Source organism: Carassius carassius, chromosome 3 (assembly GCF_963082965.1).
Source record: "Carassius carassius chromosome 3, fCarCar2.1, whole genome shotgun sequence".
Lineage (NCBI taxonomy): Eukaryota > Metazoa > Chordata > Actinopteri > Cypriniformes > Cyprinidae > Carassius > Carassius carassius.
Genome location: NC_081757.1, coordinates 36,765,180 through 36,785,699, shown reverse-complemented (window position 1 = coordinate 36,785,699; position 20,520 = coordinate 36,765,180). Strand labels below are relative to the sequence as shown.

At 37.4% G+C, this 20,520-nt stretch overlaps 2 protein-coding genes across 2 annotated transcripts; one reads left to right on the top strand and one right to left on the bottom strand.

The window, feature by feature from the left end:
* The first annotated feature begins 572 nt into the window (after positions 1-572).
* LOC132125965 (casein kinase II subunit alpha'-like) lies at positions 573-6,874 on the top strand. The gene is made up of 13 exons (XM_059537025.1): positions 573-971; positions 1,388-1,579; positions 1,724-1,835; positions 2,422-2,523; positions 2,982-3,032; positions 3,386-3,445; positions 3,540-3,623; positions 3,743-3,853; positions 4,884-4,985; positions 5,086-5,186; positions 5,314-5,462; positions 6,214-6,301; positions 6,389-6,874. The coding sequence occupies exons 2-12, from the start codon at positions 1,479-1,481 to the stop codon at positions 6,285-6,287; spliced, it is 1,047 nt and encodes a 348-aa protein (XP_059393008.1). The 5' UTR covers positions 573-971; positions 1,388-1,478; the 3' UTR covers positions 6,288-6,301; positions 6,389-6,874.
* Positions 6,875-7,747: 873 nt separating this feature from the next.
* On the bottom strand, positions 7,748-20,301 carry kiaa0895l. The gene is made up of 7 exons (XM_059537024.1): positions 20,116-20,301; positions 18,722-19,499; positions 17,499-17,642; positions 17,280-17,412; positions 15,789-16,094; positions 9,586-9,683; positions 7,748-9,481 (listed from the first exon to the last, which is right to left on the bottom strand). The coding sequence occupies exons 2-7, from the start codon at positions 19,460-19,462 to the stop codon at positions 9,320-9,322; spliced, it is 1,584 nt and encodes a 527-aa protein (XP_059393007.1). The 5' UTR covers positions 19,463-19,499; positions 20,116-20,301; the 3' UTR covers positions 7,748-9,319.
* Between the last annotated feature and the right edge of the window lie 219 nt (positions 20,302-20,520).

Genomic DNA, 20,520 nt, shown 5'->3' with positions numbered 1-20,520 from the left:
CCATTATGTGTTGTTTTTTTTCTCCCATTATCACAAAGGTGTGGCATGTCATAACTACAAGGCATTTACAAATTAAATGTTTGTAAACATAGCTAACCATTATGTATTATTTTGGAACCAAATGGTAAAATGACTACAGACCACGTAGAAGTTTCAGACTGATTTGACTGTTAAAAGTGTACTCTTTAGTGTAGTGAAATATTGTTGAAGAGAACAATTTAATTTGAACATTAATACAGCTATCCTACATTTGTTTTTTTTTAAACAATTTAAACTTTAGCACCTGTTATTGTTACACTATTGTGGTATAGATGTTTTGTTTTATCCCACCAATTAAACTATATTTGTAAAAGGTTTCAGACTGACTATTATACAGCATGCAGCAAACATTTATGGTTATTTATGGTTTAACTTATGTACATGGACATCTTACAATCCCTACAAATAAATTATATAAAAATAAAATATAATTGTTAAAGCAGAAAAACTACTGTTTGGGATTCCACACTTTTTTAAACTCAATTCGGGGGCTTTTATTTTGAAACTTAAAAAGCACAGGAAGTTCCTACAGTATTTCCAGTGACTCCATCTATGCGTTCGCAAAACTTGGCTATGCTAGGGGTGATATCCGCCTATCTGTCGGCGGTTCCCTCGATCGCTTAGTGAATCCAGTTGGTGGATCAATGGGAGGAATAGGGACAATCCATTTGAAGATTAATTGGAAATTTGCAGCGGTGTGTGGGTTGAAGTTGTAAAGGCCGATTAAACCAATTCATCGCTATCACTAGCTTAGCGCGTTTATCCGGAGGGAACGCTATTAAAGTGCGACTGCTGAACCGCTGTAATGAATATTATAACAAACGGTGATGATCAAACGCTGTTCATTTCCAGAGACCATCGATCAACTCGACATCTCGGCCGCTTCACGGTGTTTATGTTCCGCTTTACTGCGTAACGTTAGCCGTTGACAGGTCTGTGCTTCAATTCAGTATTTGTCATTCCCCTCCCCTTGCATCAGTTTATTTAACGTTAAAGTTACATGTACTATACGAGGGCTGCGACAGGCAATCGCATATATTACGATCTAGTTAAAGGTGGTAGTTTATATTTAAATGTGTTTACAAACAGAAACATCTTATTGAGCTGTTCAATGGACATCATGAAATCCTGACTTTTTTTTTAATAAACTGGCGATCCGAAATAGAATAAGCTGGTTTCTGCAGTGTTTTGGACGCCTTCTCCTTTTTGCTGTGGCTTTTAGTGGCGCGAGCGTAAGCGCGAGGTCATGTGCGCCGCTGCTGAGCAGCTGTCAATCACAATTGCTCGCGAGAGATTGCATTGAAGCGGCTTGTTACAGTGTTTTACGCTACCACAATACTCTCTGCAGTATTTCACAGCAGAGGCGGTCAAATTTCCGCTATCGTTTGGAGCGTCTCGTAGTAGGTGGAGGGAAGGCGGATCGACTGGCCGAGCCCGCCATGCCCGGTCCGGTGAGCAGCAAAGCACGGGTGTATGCTGATGCCAACACTGTGAAGAGCAAGGAGTACTGGGACTATGAAGCACATGTGCCTAGCTGGAGGTACAGATGTTATTTTAGCATGATTTATTTTGGGGGGGAAATACTGCGGCTGAACATTGGTACAGTGTTTCAATGGAAATAGTACTAGTATGCTGACAAAAATGCTAAATTGTATTTATGTATTACTTCCTGTGTCTTATTCAGCAACCAGGATGACTACCAGCTTGTGCGCAAGCTTGGAAGAGGCAAATACAGTGAAGTGTTTGAGGCCATCAACATCAACAGCAACGACAGAGTAGTTGTTAAAATCCTGAAGGTAAAAATACCTGGTCTCTCATTGAGCATCAGGTAGAAGCTTTTTATTTCTTTTTTTAAAAATATCAGGTTTACCCAAAAATGATTTTGTCATAATTTACTCATCTTCATTTAATTCCCAACCCCATCTAGACTTTTTTGGGACATCTAAAAGTCTCTCATGAATGTACATGTACATACAGTACATAGAGCACATTAAATATACTAAACACAGGCTGAAACATGTTTGCCTGAAGTGCAGGAGCCAGTGATGTTTGTTTTTGTGTGGCAACGATGCACGGTTGAGTTTACCCTATTTAATGTGCTTTGTGAATGTGTTTTGGTCAATGTTTATATGTGAATAAACAATAAAGACTTAAAATAAATCTATTTGTCTTATGAAGTGGAGGACTTCGATGAAACCGCTCGGTTCATGTGGATTGCTTTTACTTTTACATCACATAGACTTCCAGTGGTCGGACAAAATCGAATTGTGTTTCAAAGATGATTGGGATGAAAAGATAAAACAAATGTATTTTATTTATTTTGTGTTTGTCACTTTCAGTCTTGGCTGAGCTTACTTTTTAATGTTTGCTTTACTTTTGCAGCCTGTTAAAAAGAAGAAGATTAAGCGTGAGATCAAAATTCTGGAGAACTTAAGAGGAGGAACCAACATCATTCGACTTGTAGACACAGTGAAGGATCCTGTGGTAAATTTAGCTCTAGTAATATATGCAACTGTTTCCCACAGAATTCTGTTTTTGCAAAAATAGTCGCAACATATAAATTATTATTATTATTTTTTAAAATAATTTGTTGTCAGTAGGCCCACAACTGTCTGCAGATTTGTATAGAATTGCATTTAGTGACATTAGCAAAAAAATATATATATATATTTTCCAAATTTTTATAGTGCTTTTATCTACCTCTAACAGTTTAGTACGTTTGTTTCAGTTTCATTTACCACATCGTATCATATTGAAATCAATCCCAGAACTGGTAGATTTATTATCCAGTTATCTAGTATTATCCATAACTGCTTTTAAATTGGGGTTAATAATTTGTGTCAAAATAGGTAAACCAACACAGTGTCTGCTGTATGTATACATTCCATCTTTGTTTTGTTATATTTTTATGCTGTTTTGTATTCTCTTTTGGTATTCCACAGTCTAGAACGCCAGCCCTTGTGTTTGAGTACATCAATAACACAGACTTCAAGGTACCACTTATGAAATATACTTATATATATATATATTTGTGTACTGTATATATGTACTGCATTAGGTTAACCAAGACTCGTATTAGCACTTGCTTATTTTTGCTCTTTTGTTAACTTTGATTGCTTCTGTTGTCCTCATTTGTAAGACGTCTGCTGAATGACTAAACATGTGTCTGTATGTTTAAGAACTATATATATATATATATATATATATATATATATATATATATATATATATATATATATATAAAATGAACTACTTTTGTCTGATCACATTTGGATATCATCAATAAAAGGAGTTAAACTGAAATGTGCAGCATCTAGTATCTTTCATGATGTTTTCCGATTTGTAGGATCTCTATCAGAGACTAACAGACTTCGATATCCGGTTCTACTTGTATGAACTTCTAAAGGTAAGAATGCTCTGATGTAGCTGAAATAGGATTACACTGTCATTTATTTTGAACAGGAGAGTGCGTTATGTGCATCTGCTTTGTCTCTATGCAGGCACTGGACTACTCTCATAGCATGGGCATCATGCATCGGGATGTCAAACCTCATAATGTCATGATAGACCACCAAATGAGAAAGGTGAAGTCAGATAACAGCACTGGGGATTTATTCTTGAATGTGTTCCTTACTAGTGACTGCAGATCAATGTTGGTGACCTGATGTATTTGTTTATTTCTTTTTATTTGTACCTGGTGTAGTTGCGACTAATAGATTGGGGTCTTGCTGAGTTCTACCATCCCACGCAGGAATACAATGTAAGGGTCGCCTCAAGATCATATAAGGGACCAGAACTACTGGTTGACTATCAGGTATGTTGTGACTTTTAATTGTTGTCTGTCCATACAGTATGGGGGTGGGGGACGTTTCAGGTTTATGTGATTTTTCTACATGAATAGCTCCTGATATATGTCCCTTTTGTAATCAATACGTATTTTACAGTGTCATGTGTTTAGACTTATTCAGACTGTAATTGTTTTTCATGGGGATGTAAGGCACTTTTACAATTTCTAGGGGTTTAATTGCCATTTAAATGCAGAATTATGTTGTTTTTCTCCCACCACCCACGTAAAAATTCCGAGCCAAGTTTTTGAAAACACCATGGTTGTTTCATAATTTAGTTCAGTCATTTAAAAAAAAAATCCTTTTTGACCACTGCCAAGCACCTGTGTGTTATGTTAACTGATGCACTTTACAGTAATGTACACGCTTTTTAAATCTGAACGTTTATTACTGAAATGCTGGAAACTCTTAAACTTTTAAAATTAACCATTACAGTATGCAGTACATCTTTAAAATATTTATTATGTACATAGATTAGATGAGTGTGTGTATATATGTATATATGTGTATATGGTTTGTACTACTATTTATTTCGTTTGTTCAAATGGGTCAAATGTTTACCTTATGTAAATTTCCAGATCTTTAAAATGCATTTGACATTATAAATGTCAAGTTTAAACTATAGAGTGTCAAGCTTTCTGTTATATTTAAACAATCAAATAAAGAATAGGATATTATGGATTACATTTTAAAATCATTATTGTAAAAATATTTAATAAAATATGCCTTTTTTTAATTGTCCCAGCAAAAACAGACAGCTGTTTAAAGCCGACAATCATATGACTTATCATTTGAGCAGCGTGTTCCCAGGTTTGCAGGATCGCTGGAGGTGCCAGGCAGATTTATTTTTACAGATGTTCCCATGGGAAAAAATCAGCCTCCCAGTAGGGCTTTTATTGAACAGACAAGACCAGATTTTAGGAGCCAGTCTTATATGGAGTTAACTTGTTTCAACATTACCATCAGATATTGTAGTTAAGTCTCCCAAATGATTTGCAGATGTATGACTACAGTTTGGACATGTGGAGCTTAGGCTGTATGTTAGCCAGTATGATCTTCCAGAAAGAGCCATTTTTCCATGGTCAAGACAACTATGACCAGGTATGACTTTTCTTTCTTCTGGGAAAAAAATTAAAAAAAATAAATTGCAATATGTAGTTTTAAAATATTCAGTATGCTAACAGCAGAATCTTTCCTGCAGTTGGTCAGAATTGCCAAGGTTCTTGGAACAGAAGAGCTCTTCAGCTACCTGAACAAGTATCACATTGAGCTGGACACACGTTTCAAAGATCTGCTTGGCCAGTGAGTCTGTGCATTATTGACAGAGATTGTCACATTAGTCCGTTGTTAAGGATCTTTGTACAATATTTTAGTGAATTCTACATATTGTTTTTAAATGATTTCTTATTGAAACTGCAAACATCTTCAGGCAGACCCGTAAGCGCTGGGAGAACTTTGTTCAGCCAGAGAATCAGCATTTGGTGAGCCAAGAGGCTTTGGATTTGCTGGATAAACTCCTGCGTTATGATCATCAACAGAGACTGACTGCCCAAGAGGCCATGGAACACCCATACTTTTGTGAGCCAGCTTTCCTTATCTGCTTTGATTCATTGATTTTTATTTTTATTATTATTATTTATTTTTATATTATTATATTCACTTCCAGTCCAGAGTTTGGAATATATTTTTAATGGTTTTGAAATAAGTCTCACCAAGGCTGCATTTATTTGATCAAAAGAAAATGTAAAAAGTAAAATGTAGTAATGTGAAATATAATAAATTACAATTTAAAATATCCATTTTCTACTCATGCTTAAGTATATTTATAAAAAAATTTTTTTTAAAACGTGCTCGATATTCACCCTTCGGCCCAGTGTTTAATTTCAGAATTTTCATTTCGGTGCATCCATACTTTGTGTAATGCTCTATAAAGGGTTATTAAAGTGTATAATGCATTATAATTTTTAATGATGTGTGATGTAATACATTATAAGTTGTCATAAATAATTATAACTTAATTTAAAATGCATAGTGTAACAATGAATTGATGTGTGTTGTAATGTATTAACTGTGGTTACAATTATTCATAAGATTGTAAAATGCATTACAAGGCATAATTAATGCATTAAAACTACCTTTATAGTACCATTATACTTAAAGGTAGTTCATCCAAAAATTTAAATTATGTCATTAATTACTCACCCTTATGTCGTTCCAAACCTGTAAGACTGTACATCTTCGGAGCACAGTTTAAGTAAAGTGTTACCAAACAATCTTAATTATTCCAAGTTTTTGCATCCTGACATATGCATCTGACACTACTCTATAGATCCTGTGCTGAAGGGACAGCCTCTGTCAAACTCAGAAGGCGCACTGGCAATAAGCAGCTCAACCACAACATGATGGGCTAAAAGCAGGTACAGGATGTCCCAAAGTCAGTACGCTGCTGTTTTTTGATCGTTGTCTTTAATAATTTTATTAATTCTTTTGGATCTTTCTTCTAGGAAAACCTTTTTACCTCAACATGTCGTGCAGAGACATGCTGCCTTTCAGGTGTGAAGCTTCAGTTTACTGGAGCAAGAAGTTAAGCAACACAAGACTTGTACAGAATGAACACAACAGGCTGTTGTCCCTCTCCTACATTCACTTTGTATTAGTGCTGCTTGCCATTGTTATCTAGGTACCCAACTTGTGTTATTCCCCTATCTCCCCCCTTTTGAGTTGGACATCTCCATTTCATTTTTTGAACAACACTGAATTAAGCTATGATATTATGACTGGGAAAGAATGCCTGCTCTTTCCCCATGATTCTCAGGCTGTTGATGACCGATGGGGACTCCTGATCCTGGTTGCGTTATATAGTGGAAGATTGTGTTGTTCAATGACTTGCCCTGCTGATATGAGCTCAGATTATAAACTAGTATTGTCAGGTATGGAGGCTTTACTGCAATTTATTGAAAATAAGATATATTAAATGAAACCGTTTTTAACCCGTCTCATGTTTTTTCACCATTTTCAGTGTGAGTTATTAGTGATAATCAGCTGTGACTGATTATCATAATATTATCTCAATATCATAATATAGTCATATTATGAATTACTTTTAGTTACAAATTTGTCAATTTAATGATTATAAATATTAATATGTAAGATATTGTTAATAATTCATACATAAAATGTATTAAGATATAGTGACAATTTAAAGGAACACAAAATTTGTTGTGATTTTTTTCTTTGTCTGAGCATATTTCGAGAAACTTAGCTTTACATCATTTGCTCACAAATAAATCCTCTAAAGTAAATGGGTGCCGTCAGAATGAGAGTCCAAACAGTTGATAAAAACATCACATTTAAACAAAAATACATACAATTATGTATACAAAAAGTAAAAAACATCACTCCAGACCATCAAAGTCTTGTGAAGTGAGAAGCTGTTTGTAATAAATCCATCTTTGTCCCGTTTAAACTTGTTTTAAACTTTTCTCTTGTAAACCGTGCTTGATCCATGCATATTTCTCTCCTGATTCAGATGCAATGGGTTCTAAGGTGTATATATATATATATATATATATATATAAAAGCATTATTACGGATAGAGGTCTTGTATTTTAGCTGGAGACAGTGGTTTGTAGTTTAAAATGTTTTGAAGGATTTCTAAGAAACAAAAAGCTTTTAAGTTCATAGGATGTTGATGGACTGGACTCGTGTGGATTACTTGTGGATTATTGTGATGTTAGCAGCTGTTTGATTCTGACGGCACCCATTCACTGCAAAAGGATAGACTGGTGAGCAAGTGATGGAATGTTACATTTTCCATATCTGTTCTGATGAAGAAACAAAGACAACATCATCTTCAGCAAATATTAATTTTTAGGTGAACTGTTTCTTTAATTATGACGTGCTTCACAACATATATAGTCTTTGAGATTCAGCGCTCAGACAATGATTTTAGGGACTTCAATGTATAATTTTAATAAGATAACAGCAACTTATCGTGAAGTGTGCAATTTTCGTGCAGTACTGACAATAATAATAAATACAAATGGATATGTAATTTCAAGCATATACCATGTAGCTATGACATGACATGAGTTTGGAACCCATATAAGGCACATCCATGACCTCCCATTTTTTTCTTCCTGAGTCCATCACAATCTTAATATGCACAGTGAGGAAGTCGGCTAGCTGGACTGCTTTAAACAGGTAAGAAAAGCAGAGGTTGCAGTGGCAACTCCTTTCAAAGGTGTCACATCACATTAGCACAGGTTATAAAGACCACCAAGGATGCTCTCAGAAGAACACTATCTCTAGATAGAGTACTAGCATTTCATGAGCCCTAATGAGGAAAATATAGTGCCAAAGGGGGCAATTTTTTCATTTGTGTAATTTTCTTTTTCATCAGATTCTCAATACTTCATTAAACTGAGTCGGCCTTGGTGTCTTTTTGCATTGCTTGCTATACTAAATTAAAGAAAAAATGCATTTGCTACTTGTGTATAAAGCTAATACCACAGACATTCAGTGTTTAACATGAATACAAGAAGTAAATAATACATAAAATAAATAATAGAGAAACTGAAAGACTAGTAGAACACTATGACGTGTTCATAGGTTCACGTGCGAAACCTCATATAAATACTGTCAGGGTAATTTATTTAATTTAGTACTCAAATAGCTCTGCCTTGTGTGTGATATCATTATTTGGCATGATGGGATGTGCCCATTACATTGTGTGTGCAGTTAAAATGTTACATGACAATCTTTCAGCTTCTCATGAATATGGTGGTGTTCGGAATGGTATACTACTGTATCACATACAATGTAGTTTATTAAAAACAATATACAATGCATGTTAAAATCCACACGACATCCAACTGTCAACTCTGAAATACAATTATTCTGAATTTCTTATTTTTTGTCTGATCAGCTAATCAATTTAGAGAGAAATAACGGTTGATACCGCTTTTGGTTCAGTCGTAACATGAAACACAAGGTAAAGTCGAGCTCACTGCATTACAGTACTGCACACTTTGGCATAATGTACTATATCATTCATGTATTCAGAAAATGTGCATACTGTGCACAGTATATATTAAAAAAATGTTATGAGCATGGTAGTCTGCCATTCCGAACATACCTTGGGTTTGCAAGAATCCAAACATGTCTTTCATGCCCGAGTCATATGGTTTTAAAACACAATTATTATTTTTGTAAACAGACTTACTGAGTATGGCACTTAATACTGAAAATTACCACCTCCATCACTGGACACAACCATGCTGTTTGTAATACTTTTTATGGATGATCATCATGGATCACGTTTTCATGAAAAACCATCCAAATTATATCAAACAGTTGTTTATAAAATCACAATTTTGCAGACACTTTTTTTGGCCTGGGAAAATTGAATGGTTTTGATACTTTTTTGCATCTCTTCATGGAATGAGCTCTTGAAGCTCTGCATCGCTCAGTTCATTCACTGTGACAATGTGGTCAAGGTGTTGAAGATAACGTTCTTCATCCTGCATGAAGTGAGGAATCCTAGTTCCATTTAGGACAGCCAAATGCCGAAGTCTGTCCACATCTTCATAGGAAACCTAAAAACAGGAATTACATAAATTGGTATGAATATTTATTATTAACTGAATAGATTCACTGACAAAAATAATATTTTAAAAACATGAGTGTGAATAGGACCTGCCTTGCCAAGAGCGGTTAATATCTTAAAATCAATGTTCCTCCTGTGGCGTAAAATCCTTAAAATTCCATCAAGGTAGACCTGATCTTTACTGAAGCAACCTGTATACACACACATATGCAAAAAATATAAATACTACAAATACAGAGAGGCAGTATAAAACTAGATCAGAGATGGGCAACTTTGATAGACCTAAGGGCCAGCATATTTTCTCCTTTATACCAAGAGGCCAGATTACTATTCCACGTACACACTTTCTACACACTGTCTTAAGGGAAAACGCCACCATTTTTCCATATTCCACTATGTTTTTCCCTCAATTTAGAGGAGTTGATACCTCTCCCGTCTCGGTGTGTGCACTCAATCACTGTAGCGCGCAGCGCCACTATGCTAGTGTTTAGCTTAGCACCATTAATTCCTTAGGATCCAAACAGTTCCATGTTTTCCCTATTTAAAGATGGTTACATGAGTAGTAACACGAGTAAGTATGGTGACAAAAAAATAAACAGTGGCGATAGCCTAAGCGGATACAAATTATGACTATAATGTATGGCGGAAGAGCACTTCGCAACATTTCAACCACAGCACAGAAATATCATCACTCCTGAAAACTCCCTTCTCCATCTAACTTCCATCAATACAACAAACGTGAGGAGTTTTCAGGAGTGATGATATAACTGTGCCAAGGTCTAAATGATATTGTTATAATTTTTTATCCGCTTAGAAAATCATCACGTTATATTTTGTGTCACCATACTTACTTGTGTAACTACTCATGTAACTGTCTTTAAAAAGGGAAAATATGGAAGTGTTTGATGGCTTCTAAATTCATCCCTGTCTGGATCCTAATGAATGGTGCTAAGCTAAAGTAGCATAATCGCGCTACAGTGATTGAGAGCATACACTGAGCTGGGAGAGGTACATATCAACTCGTTTAATTTGGGGGAAGAACATAGTTAGTTGAATATGGAAAAACGGTGGCGTTCAACATGTTCTCTCACGTTGTGTATAGGGAACACATCCAATCACACCATGCTACAAGCAGATTTAGAACTACCTGCTCTGCGAGCCCAGTCGTAGAAGCACTTAATTAAGGACTCCAAAGAACATGAGCCAAACTGAGTCCAAAGCACTGCTGGGGACTACAGATATAACTATTTCTACTATATATTTCTACTATAATCTACTTTATAGCAGGAAAGTCTTTGCTTCGTTGCTGGCAGCCCTTTACAGGGGCCTCTGAAGCAGACAAATATCTGCTCTGATTGTCTGAAAAAACGACCAGAGCACTAAATGTACACTATAAGGGCCCTCACTGGGCAGAGTACTGGGACCCTGCTCGCCGTCTGCAGCGGCAAGCACTAGAAGGGTAATAACCTGGGCTCTGAATGGAGTTTAGAGAACCTTAGGTTCATAACAGTGTCTTGGATTGAGGACGACCTTACAGTCTTTAGGCCCAAACTCCAGACAGGAAGCACTGACTGAGGACGACCTTACAGTCTTTAGGCCCAAACTCCAGACAGGGAGCACTGATTGACAGTGCCTGCAAGTCACCCACACCCTTGACCGACAAAAGGAGGTGGTTTTAAGTGACATGGGCCGCATGTTGGCTGAATGGAACAGCTCAACAGGTGGGGGCTTTAGGGCCCTCAGAACTATGGATAAGTCCCAGGTCGGCACGGTCTGAGGGCGAGTAGGATACAAATCTCCGGTAGGGCTGCACAATAAATCGCATGCATTATTTAATGCACATCTTGTCAGTAAATCTGGTTCTGTAATCAGCGGTAATCTCCATCACCTGTGTGTGTTCACATGGAGCAGCATTAACTACACAGAGCCGTTGGTCACAGACAAGTTGCGCCAAACCACGATCATATTTCACGCATGTTTTGCGCAGCATGTCAGTGAACAACGGCTCTGTGTAGGTAACGCTGCTCCATGTGAAATCACGCACGTTTAGAGATTTACTGCTGATTACAGAACCGGCTTTACTGACAAGATGCACATTTAATATCACATGTGATTTGGGGTGCAGCCCTAATCTCCAGGCACCCTTCAAGAACTTAATGACCAACTCGTTTCTGCTTACTGACTGGCTGACTGTGATAACTGCCACATAAATTTTCTAGTATCCAGTACTGTATCCATTATCCAATAGCTCTTGTAAAAAAGACATGATTGGACATGGCCTTTGACCCAATGTTGGAGAGGCCACATGTGAAGAAGGCCTAAAAGAATAACAGAGGAGGCAGCTTCCATTAGGCCGAGCATTCTCTGGAAAGTCCTGAGGGGACACAAAGTGCCCGGCTTGAAAGACGCTGCAAGTTGCTGAATCGTCAGGGACTGTTCTGGCATAAGCCACGCCGCTCCAAGGAACTCCAGATGGCTGATCTACAGCGATCTGTGCACGATTAGTTCCCAATCTGTTCTGGCTAAAACCAGCCAATCGTCAAGGTAATTGAGAATGCAGATTCCCATCTGTCTCATAGGCGAAAGAGCCACAATGATACACTTCGTAAAAGTGCGAGGGGCCAGAGACAGTCCGAATGGTAGGACTGTGTACTGATAGACCACTCCATCGAATGCAAATCTCAAGAACAATGGCGGGGGTTATGTGGGTGTCAAAGTACACATCTTTCAGATCCAATGTCAGAAAGAAGTCCTTGGGACAAACCTGCGCGAGGATCTATTTCAAAGTTAACATTCTGAATGGCCATCTCATAAGAGAGAAGTCTGAGATCTTGAATTGGTCTCATCCCATCATCTTTTTTCGTCACAAAAAAGTAACTGCTGAAAAAGCCTGACTTGCTGTTCCATGGCACCTTCTGCAAGCAATGTTTGTACTTCGGACTGGAGAACATGAGCCTCGTTGTCTGGGACCATGTGAATAATGCCTCTGAATGGAGGCGGCCTGCGAGCAAACTGAAGTGAGTAACTTCATCTGTTTAGAACCCAACTTGACAACACCACAGGAATGGCTGCCCAGGCCATGAACTGAGATGCTCAAATTTTTTGAGTCGAAATTTGCCGCGTGTGGGTAGGGAATTTGCATTCGTTTGTGTAATGAGAGGAGAAATGCTCTTTTGAGTATATACGTCTGCTATCACAGTAGTAGGATGTTTGGGCATGCACTGATTTTGCAGTACAGTGGCTGCTGAGTGGAAGGGGTCTTCTGGAGGCTTGGGGCCGCAGTGATGGAGCACTTAGGCAGGAAATGACGCAGCACTTTTGACGTCTTCTATGCCTCCATAAAATGCTCAGCTAACCTGTCCATGGCTGGCCCAAATAGCCACTTCAGTGAGACCGGTGAGGCTCATTTTTTTCAGCATCCCTGATCTCTGTGAGATTCAGCCATAGGTGGCGCTCCAGCACTACAAGGCTCGCCATGGTCTTGCCAATAGCCTGAGCTGTTACTTTCATGCAGAGCCAGATCTGTCGCTGTGCACAGCTCCTTAAAAGCCTTGTGATCCTGCTTAGACTTGTCCATAGATCGGATAATTTTGGCCTGAAACACCTGGAGAACCACCATTGAATGCAGCGCCGAGCTGGCCTGGCCGACTGCTGCATATGCTTTATTGGCCAGGGCTGAGGTAGTCCTGCAGGGCTTCGATGGATGCGATGGATGACTGGCGAGGCTCATGCTTTCGCAATTTGCTTGCTTTTTAATATACTACGTATCAATACCTCTTCCCTTTGTACTAACTTTTCTATGCTAGAGAGCTCAGAGGGCAGTGCAGCCTATGCACTGTTACTCAGTGTTGTTTCAAGCACGTCATTCTGCGCATGGGATGTGCATAAGCACTTTTTGCCACTCTGTATTGGAGCCTTATAATAGTATTATAATACTTTTCTGCGCAATAAAAGATTATTAATAGTCTTTCTTGTTCTGTCCTATCTATCATAAGTTGCTATAAATTTAAAAGAAATGTCTTTAATTTTATAGAATATATTTATATATAAATGTATTTACTTGTTTTTTCATGAATGTATTTTACAACTATACAAAGAGCAATGTGTACCATTTTACCAGATTTAGACATTCACTTTTATTTAATAAAAATTTTTACTAGATTTTATAAACATTATTGTGCACCTGATTATTTTCATTATACTTCTGAGTATATTTTGCTGCTGAAATATCAACTAACCTAGTGTGTAATAGGATTTTTTTTTCATAGATTATGAATTTATATTTTTTCATTTGTTATTTTTCATGAAAATTAAGTTGTCTATATGTTGTAGATCGTGTTTAACACAGAGAAGTATAGAAATTCTACTGATAAAAAAAAAATACAAATAAAAAACCTGGATTGGATCAGTATCGACAGATACTCAGAATTTACGGTATTGGATTGGTTCTGAAAAAATGATATTGTTGCATTGCATCTCTAATTTGAAGCAATGGAAATGTGCTCAAAATTTGCTCTTTTGGTCACCCGGATAGCTGTAGGGGAAGGCGTCCGTCCTGCTTTTTCCACTGCTATGGATTCTTAGATGGCTTCAAGCAGAGAGAGCTTCTTTCCTTCTTTGGTTTCTTCCATCCAGCATCAGCGAAGAGATTATTGTCATCACTGAAGCAGAATATTCTGATGAAATGGCGCTCTGAGCCGACTTATATAGGGGTAAGCTCCACCATTTTGGCGGGCTAGAGCACCACTGGCTTGTGCATGTGAACAAATCAGGCTTCAGTTTCAGTGTAAACAGGAGTTTCCCCCATACACAATGTGAGAGAATGTTCGAAAGGGAACTGAGACGACCAATCAAATCAAAGTAGGCGGGTTTACCGTTCACAGAAGCAGAGCAAGAAGTGTCAGTTTAACGTTGAAACTACACAGTGAGGTTAGATGGAAGTTGCAAATGATTTAATATTAGTCAGCTGTTTTTTTCTTTTTCTTTAGAAATATTGCCATTTTGAGAGAGAGGGGTGGAAGTTGATTGAAGTTTTGCGTTTAGTTACTTAAAAACAGCGATTTTATCTCCTCATTGTTGAGTAATATAACGTAGCGATTTAGTATCAAAGCTATTTTATTAACAAGAGTCGTGGGGCAGCATGCCGTAGACGTGCAGTTTCTGTGCTCAGTCTGATTTGTGTGCAAGTGGTGTGTGTGTGTGTGTGTGTGTGTGTGTCTGCGTCAAGTGGCGCATTAATGTAGCTTTTTATATATAGGCTACATTCAAAATCAGTTAAATTTTTTATGATTTTTACTGGAGTCTCTTATGCTCATCAAAGCAGTATTTATTTGTTCCAAAATACAGAAATAAACCAGTAATATTGTGAAATATTAAATATTGGTTTCCTAATTTAATAAAGTTTCAAATAATATATATTTCTGTGACGCAGCGCTGAAGTTTCTGCATCATTACTCCTTTTTCAGTGTCTCATGATCCTTTATAAATCATTCTAATATACTGATTTATTAACAGTGTTGAAACTGTTGTGCTGCTTAATATTTTTTTTTTTTTTGGAACCTGTGATACTTCTTTTTTGATTATTTGATGAATAAAATGATAAAAATAAAGCATTTATTCAAAATAGTAATCTTTTCTAACAATATATGTCTTCACTGTCACTTTTTAGCCATTTAACACATCCATACTGAATAAAAGTATTAATTTCTTTAAGGAATTTATAGAAGGAAAACAATTTACTGATCCCAAACTTTTGAATATTAGTCTGTATTTTTTGATCAAATAAAATGCAGCCTTGACGAAAGAAACTTCTTTAAAAAACATTAAAAAAACGTACTGCTCCCAAACTTTTGAACGGCAGTGTGTAGTGTAAGTTGGTGCCCCCCAATGTTCAAGACATGGTTACGGCCTTGCATAAACTTGTACTCTCTGGTCAATGCAGCAAATCACCACTCCAGATTAACGAATATACATCACTTTTCATGACGTAGGCTTAACTTAACAAAAGAACGATATTGCTTCAAAAAATTCATAAATAACCACTTTTACCTTAATAGACATAAGGAGTCCTAAAGTTGTTTTTAATGGTGTGCAACCTGTTCATATATGTTAACATCTCAAAAAATGTGTTGTAGGGTTTCATGATACTTTAACATTCTGACATGTCTTAGCATGTTATTATGGTTGGTAGCTTTAACATGTTGCTAACATGTTTCAGATATCTCAAGTCAACATAATAAAATGACACATAACATATTAGAAATGTTTCTCAGTTCTATTCTTAGTGATTAGTTCACCTGGTTTCGAGGTATCTGTCTGTCCTCGTTTGGCGCGGAGGCAGTATTCCCAGCGTACAGCAGGATCTTGGACAAAGCGAGCAATATGGCTGAACAGTTGGCTGAAGCTCATGTTTGTGGCATGGTATACAGTATAGTATAGCAGAGCGGCTCGCCACAGGAAGGGCTGTTTCCGTAGCAACACACTGTGAAGACTAGCAAGCCCCTCTTCAGTAGGATTAGCTGGTTTCAGTCCAAACTGCTTTCTCGCAACAGAAGTGGCCCATGGCTGCATGCTGTTATTCACACCCCGTAAGTAATGTGTGCCTGGGAGTGAAAGTCATAAAATTGCTGGAAGGGCAGGATTTGTAGACAAAAAACTACAAAATTAACATCAAGAATGGTCAGTTATCAACTAGATTCAACCAGAAGAATGTCAATAGAATACAATATTTCTTGTATAGCACGATCAATGTCCTAACCAGCTGTGACCCAGCAAAAACAAGTGCTTTTCCTGCCGAGACCAAATGCAAAAATGCTACACAATGTGACACATTGACAGCCAAACAGAACATAACTGATATGTAATATACAATACAGAATACTGCAGAAAGGGCATTTTTTTTGCAAGCCAGAAAACAGAAATTAGTTAGCATTTTTGCAGTTCTATCTTCTTGCAATCAATGTTTTTTTTATGCATTTTTGGTTAAATGAAAGGTCTGTGGTGGTTATCACAAGCTCAAGATATTTTCACGCTTTATTCTACGACATAAAATACATCAGTAATACACCTTTTTTTAAGTTGAGTTGTCTTGAAAAAGATAGTTGCTAAATAGTAGTAAAGACAGAAACTGTTATTGTACTGTAGTAACAGTGCTTTATGGGACTACAGAGGTCATTGGAGACATTAAACGTCATTTTGCTAAACAGGAAACTACTTCCTAGTCTGCTTTCACAACCTCTTATAATCACATTCTTGCTTAACTCATATTTTTTTAGATAAAAACTTTAAAGAGTTGTCAAAGGCTTAATGGTAGTGACACTGAAGTCTTGCAAGTGTATTTTAGTTTGTTTATAGCCTACATTTCTGACACAGGACCACAAAACCAGTCATAAGGGTACATTTTTTGAAATTGAGATTTATACATATAAATCTATTTATATATCGCAAAATTAGGTTTTGATATATTTACGGCAGGAAATGTACAAAATATCTTAATGGAACATGATCTATACTTAATATCGAAATGGTTTTTAGCATAAAAGAAAACCTGGGGTTGATGCTATAATCTGGGCTGGCCTGCAAAATCACAGCAGCACTCTTTTATTTCTAACACAATTTGTACCAATTAGATGTTACTATATGTAGCGCTACCTTGAACTTCCCAACAGCAATACGAATGAAATGACTTTAAAATATGTCCCTTGTCACAGTCGGACTGGTTAGGACAAAACAATTTGTTTTTAATATTAGTGTTTGATATATAATTTGAAGTGTGTTAAAGCTCATACCAATCTCGTGTCTAAGCATGCCCTCAAGCCAGTGTTGCCTCGCTCCTGACAAGTTAATAGTTAGTGTTGGTCGACATCTCTCCACCATCATTACTGCCTGGGACAGAAGCTCATCAGAGAGACTTATGACCACCTGGTGACAGGATCTGAGATTACTATTTCTTTGTTTTTTTTTCAAAACAGTAATGTACAGACACTTGAACTGGGATATCCACACACCTCACCAACACAGCCCTCCTTCTGTAGGTACTTGCGTGTGGCTGCCCACACTTGACTCTTCGGTAGCAAGCTGCCCCCTGTGACTTCTTCAAAGATTTCATAGGTCTCATATTTCCTCAGCACACACTCCATAATCCCAACTGCCTAGAAAAAAGGCACGAAGTGAGACAAATGGCAACAGTTTCAGGACTTTATCAACATTATGGCTATATTCCAAACAGGGGTATCCTAGTTAATTAAAATGAACACAATAAAAGAAAAAAAAACATATTTTTGTTACATGAAATAAATAGACATTAACTGAAATTAAATTAAATAATAGAAAAGTATATTTATATAAATATTTCATTTACTTTATACGGTTGCTAAGCAAGCACTTAGTTCCACTTGATGTACTAAAATAACTAAAACTGAAATTTAAATAAAATTATAAGAACTATACAGACAAAAAAATTATAATAATAAAAATCACAAAACCATGTCAAAATTACTCGAATATAAAATAAAAATGTAAACATTTTATTCCACCATAACTGCGCTCCCAACGTAAAGCAAATAGGCAGCATATTTATGCATACTTCCAAGGCGCCTTGTTTTATTCAAAACCTAAGGCAGCACTGTATGTTTCTTTTGCAGAGAAGGAACTGACAAGCTGATTAAAATGGAGAGAGATAGTGAAATTACAGATAAAAATGGTTAAAACTAATGAAAAATTCTGTATTTTACTTGTATAATTTCAAGCTTATTAGAATATTGCATCATTAGCTTTGCAACGTGCAAACATGTAAACTCTACAAAAATCAACTGTAATTGGAGTCTCTCATGCACTATTTATATGGCACACAGAGTTGCTCCCTACATAGAGTCTTCCTAATTGGTCACTTGTGAGGTCTCTATTTCTGTTAAGATGCTACCTTAAGGTGCAGTTACTTTATTGAAATGTCTGTGGGCAAAAAGGATCCATTGTCTATTGTTAGTACTGTAGTAATGTATGAAGCACTGCTCACACAGAAGCCTCTTTCAAACCAAGCTGCTTTCTTTTGGTCAACGTGGCAAAACAACAATCTCTTAATAAGGGGAGTGTTCCCACTCATGTTTTCTTATTGAAATAATTGTTTTTTTTTTTCATGAAAAATCACAGAACTTAAATGCGACTGCAGCTGACACTGACAGTAATGTAGCTCACTGGATCTAAACGTCTGTATTTTTGATATAAAACATACCTGGGACAGAAAGAGACTGGATCCCTCTCTGTACTTCTCCAAAACACTGACAGGCTCTGGGGAGGCATAATCAAACTGGGGCTCATACTGATAGTTAGACTGAAAAAAGGTCTGACGCTCCTGTTCCAGGTTTATGGGACGGAGAGCCACAAGCAGGCACGGCCCACGAGGTGTTGATGGTGAAGAAAGTGGAGTGATACCCCTGGCAATATGTGGCAAGGAGGTTGCAGGTCTCATTTGACCCCTGCCAGCATGTGTGGGCATCTTGGAGATCATTGTGCATGTGCTCTCACTCCGGCGAAGCCAGTTCCCTGACCCCAAACTAAGACTTGTCTGGCTTCTCATGGGTGGAGAAGGGCCCCCAGTACGCCACGGTGGCTGTATCACCTTCTGCACTGGCTGCGTTGCTCTAATTCGCTGTGGTTTTATTTCCAGACTAAGTGGTCTTCGACAAGGTGGTGGTTTGGAAGGTTCCCTTGGCTGCACAGATTCTCCTTTATTTCTACCGTCTGTCTTCTGGAGTCTTCGTTGAACTTGGGAGCAGCCATCCCAAGTGGTACGAGGCTGCGTGTGAGGCCCATTGTGGGTCGATTTGTCTCTTTGGGTGATACTGCTGGTCCTGGCTCTGACTGGTTTGGGTTTCTCTGTGCTGGGCTCTGGTTCTAACATTTCTGAGACATTCTTAGCGAGCCCTCCTCCATTAGCCTGCTCCATGCAGTTCTCACCCAGATCCAGCACCATTGCTACATCCACGCCCTTGTCCACCAATGCTGCGCACCTGAAGAGAAAAACACAGCTCCACTTCCTGATTCTACAGCACATACGAACAATATGTTTAAAAAGATTCCACACATAAGGATTTAAATCTCTTTATGTAAACAAATTATATAGAATTGAAAAAAATACTTTTGGGATGCTGACACATCTTGCTATACTCAAATTAATTAATTTACTCCCAATGCATGAATGAATGAAAATGAATTTATATAGAATTTGGTTGATTCTTACAATTATTATGCATGTAGTTTCATTACCGCATGTTAATTTAGAGAATAGATGTGAGTATTTGTACTTTTAGAAATGCATCTATAGAGCAAGTACTTATATATATATATATATATATATATATATATATATATATATATATATATATATATATATACTTTTATATATAGATAAATAAAATAAACCTCGTTATGGAAATTGTAAAATGATTCGTATTTCTGGCTACTTTTAGAATAATAGATAGTGAAGAATAAAGACAGGCTATTGCTTATAGAAAATGATGTCAGTGCATAACTGAGGCATGACATCAACAGCTTACACTGCCGATTCACCACGAATGAGTCATTAACACATAAAACAATATTTATAAAACATTTTATAACACATACCGCGCAGCGCTACTTTTCAAATAAATTAACTTCAGTTCATTTCGGAATTCCGTCCATCAGCAGCAGCTCTTCAACTTCCGTTCAGTAGGTCAAACGACTGATATGGACGAATAACGGAACATGACGCCGGGAATGGGATCGCGATTGGGATGGCTGGGATTGCGTTGCAGCAAATGACGCGATGGCGCATCTAAATGACCTATTCGCGTCGCGACGCTTTTCTGTCAGTGTGCGTAAGCACGTAAGGGAGACCGGGGCAAGTTGTCACTTTAATTCCAATAAATGTTTCTCCGAGTAATTTAAAATCGCTAATTCACGAGATCAATACATCCTTTATTAAGCCGCTTTGTCGATCCCAACAGCGTCATTCACATAGAGGGCAGCGTCACATATTTCAGCCCATAG

What these genes read in the sequence shown, in the direction of transcription:
- LOC132125965 (XM_059537025.1), top strand. Translation starts at nt 1,479, where the DNA reads ATGCCCGGTCCGGTGAGCAGCAAAGCACGGGTGTATGCTGATGCCAAC. An exon ending in TCAATAACACAGACTTCAAG is followed by an intron (nt 3,033 to 3,385) that starts GTACCACTTATG and finishes TCCGATTTGTAG; the next exon opens with GATCTCTATCAGAGACTAAC. An exon ending in TTCAAAGATCTGCTTGGCCA is followed by an intron (nt 5,187 to 5,313) that starts GTGAGTCTGTGC and finishes AAACATCTTCAG; the next exon opens with GCAGACCCGTAAGCGCTGGG.
- kiaa0895l (XM_059537024.1), bottom strand. Translation starts at nt 19,462, where the DNA reads ATGGTGCTGGATCTGGGTGAGAACTGCATGGAGCAGGCTAATGGAGGA. An exon ending in CCAGTCTCTTTCTGTCCCAG is followed by an intron (nt 17,643 to 18,721) that starts GTATGTTTTATA and finishes CCTTTTTTCTAG; the next exon opens with GCAGTTGGGATTATGGAGTG. An exon ending in CATGCTTAGACACGAGATTG is followed by an intron (nt 16,095 to 17,279) that starts GTATGAGCTTTA and finishes TTTCACTCCCAG; the next exon opens with GCACACATTACTTACGGGGT.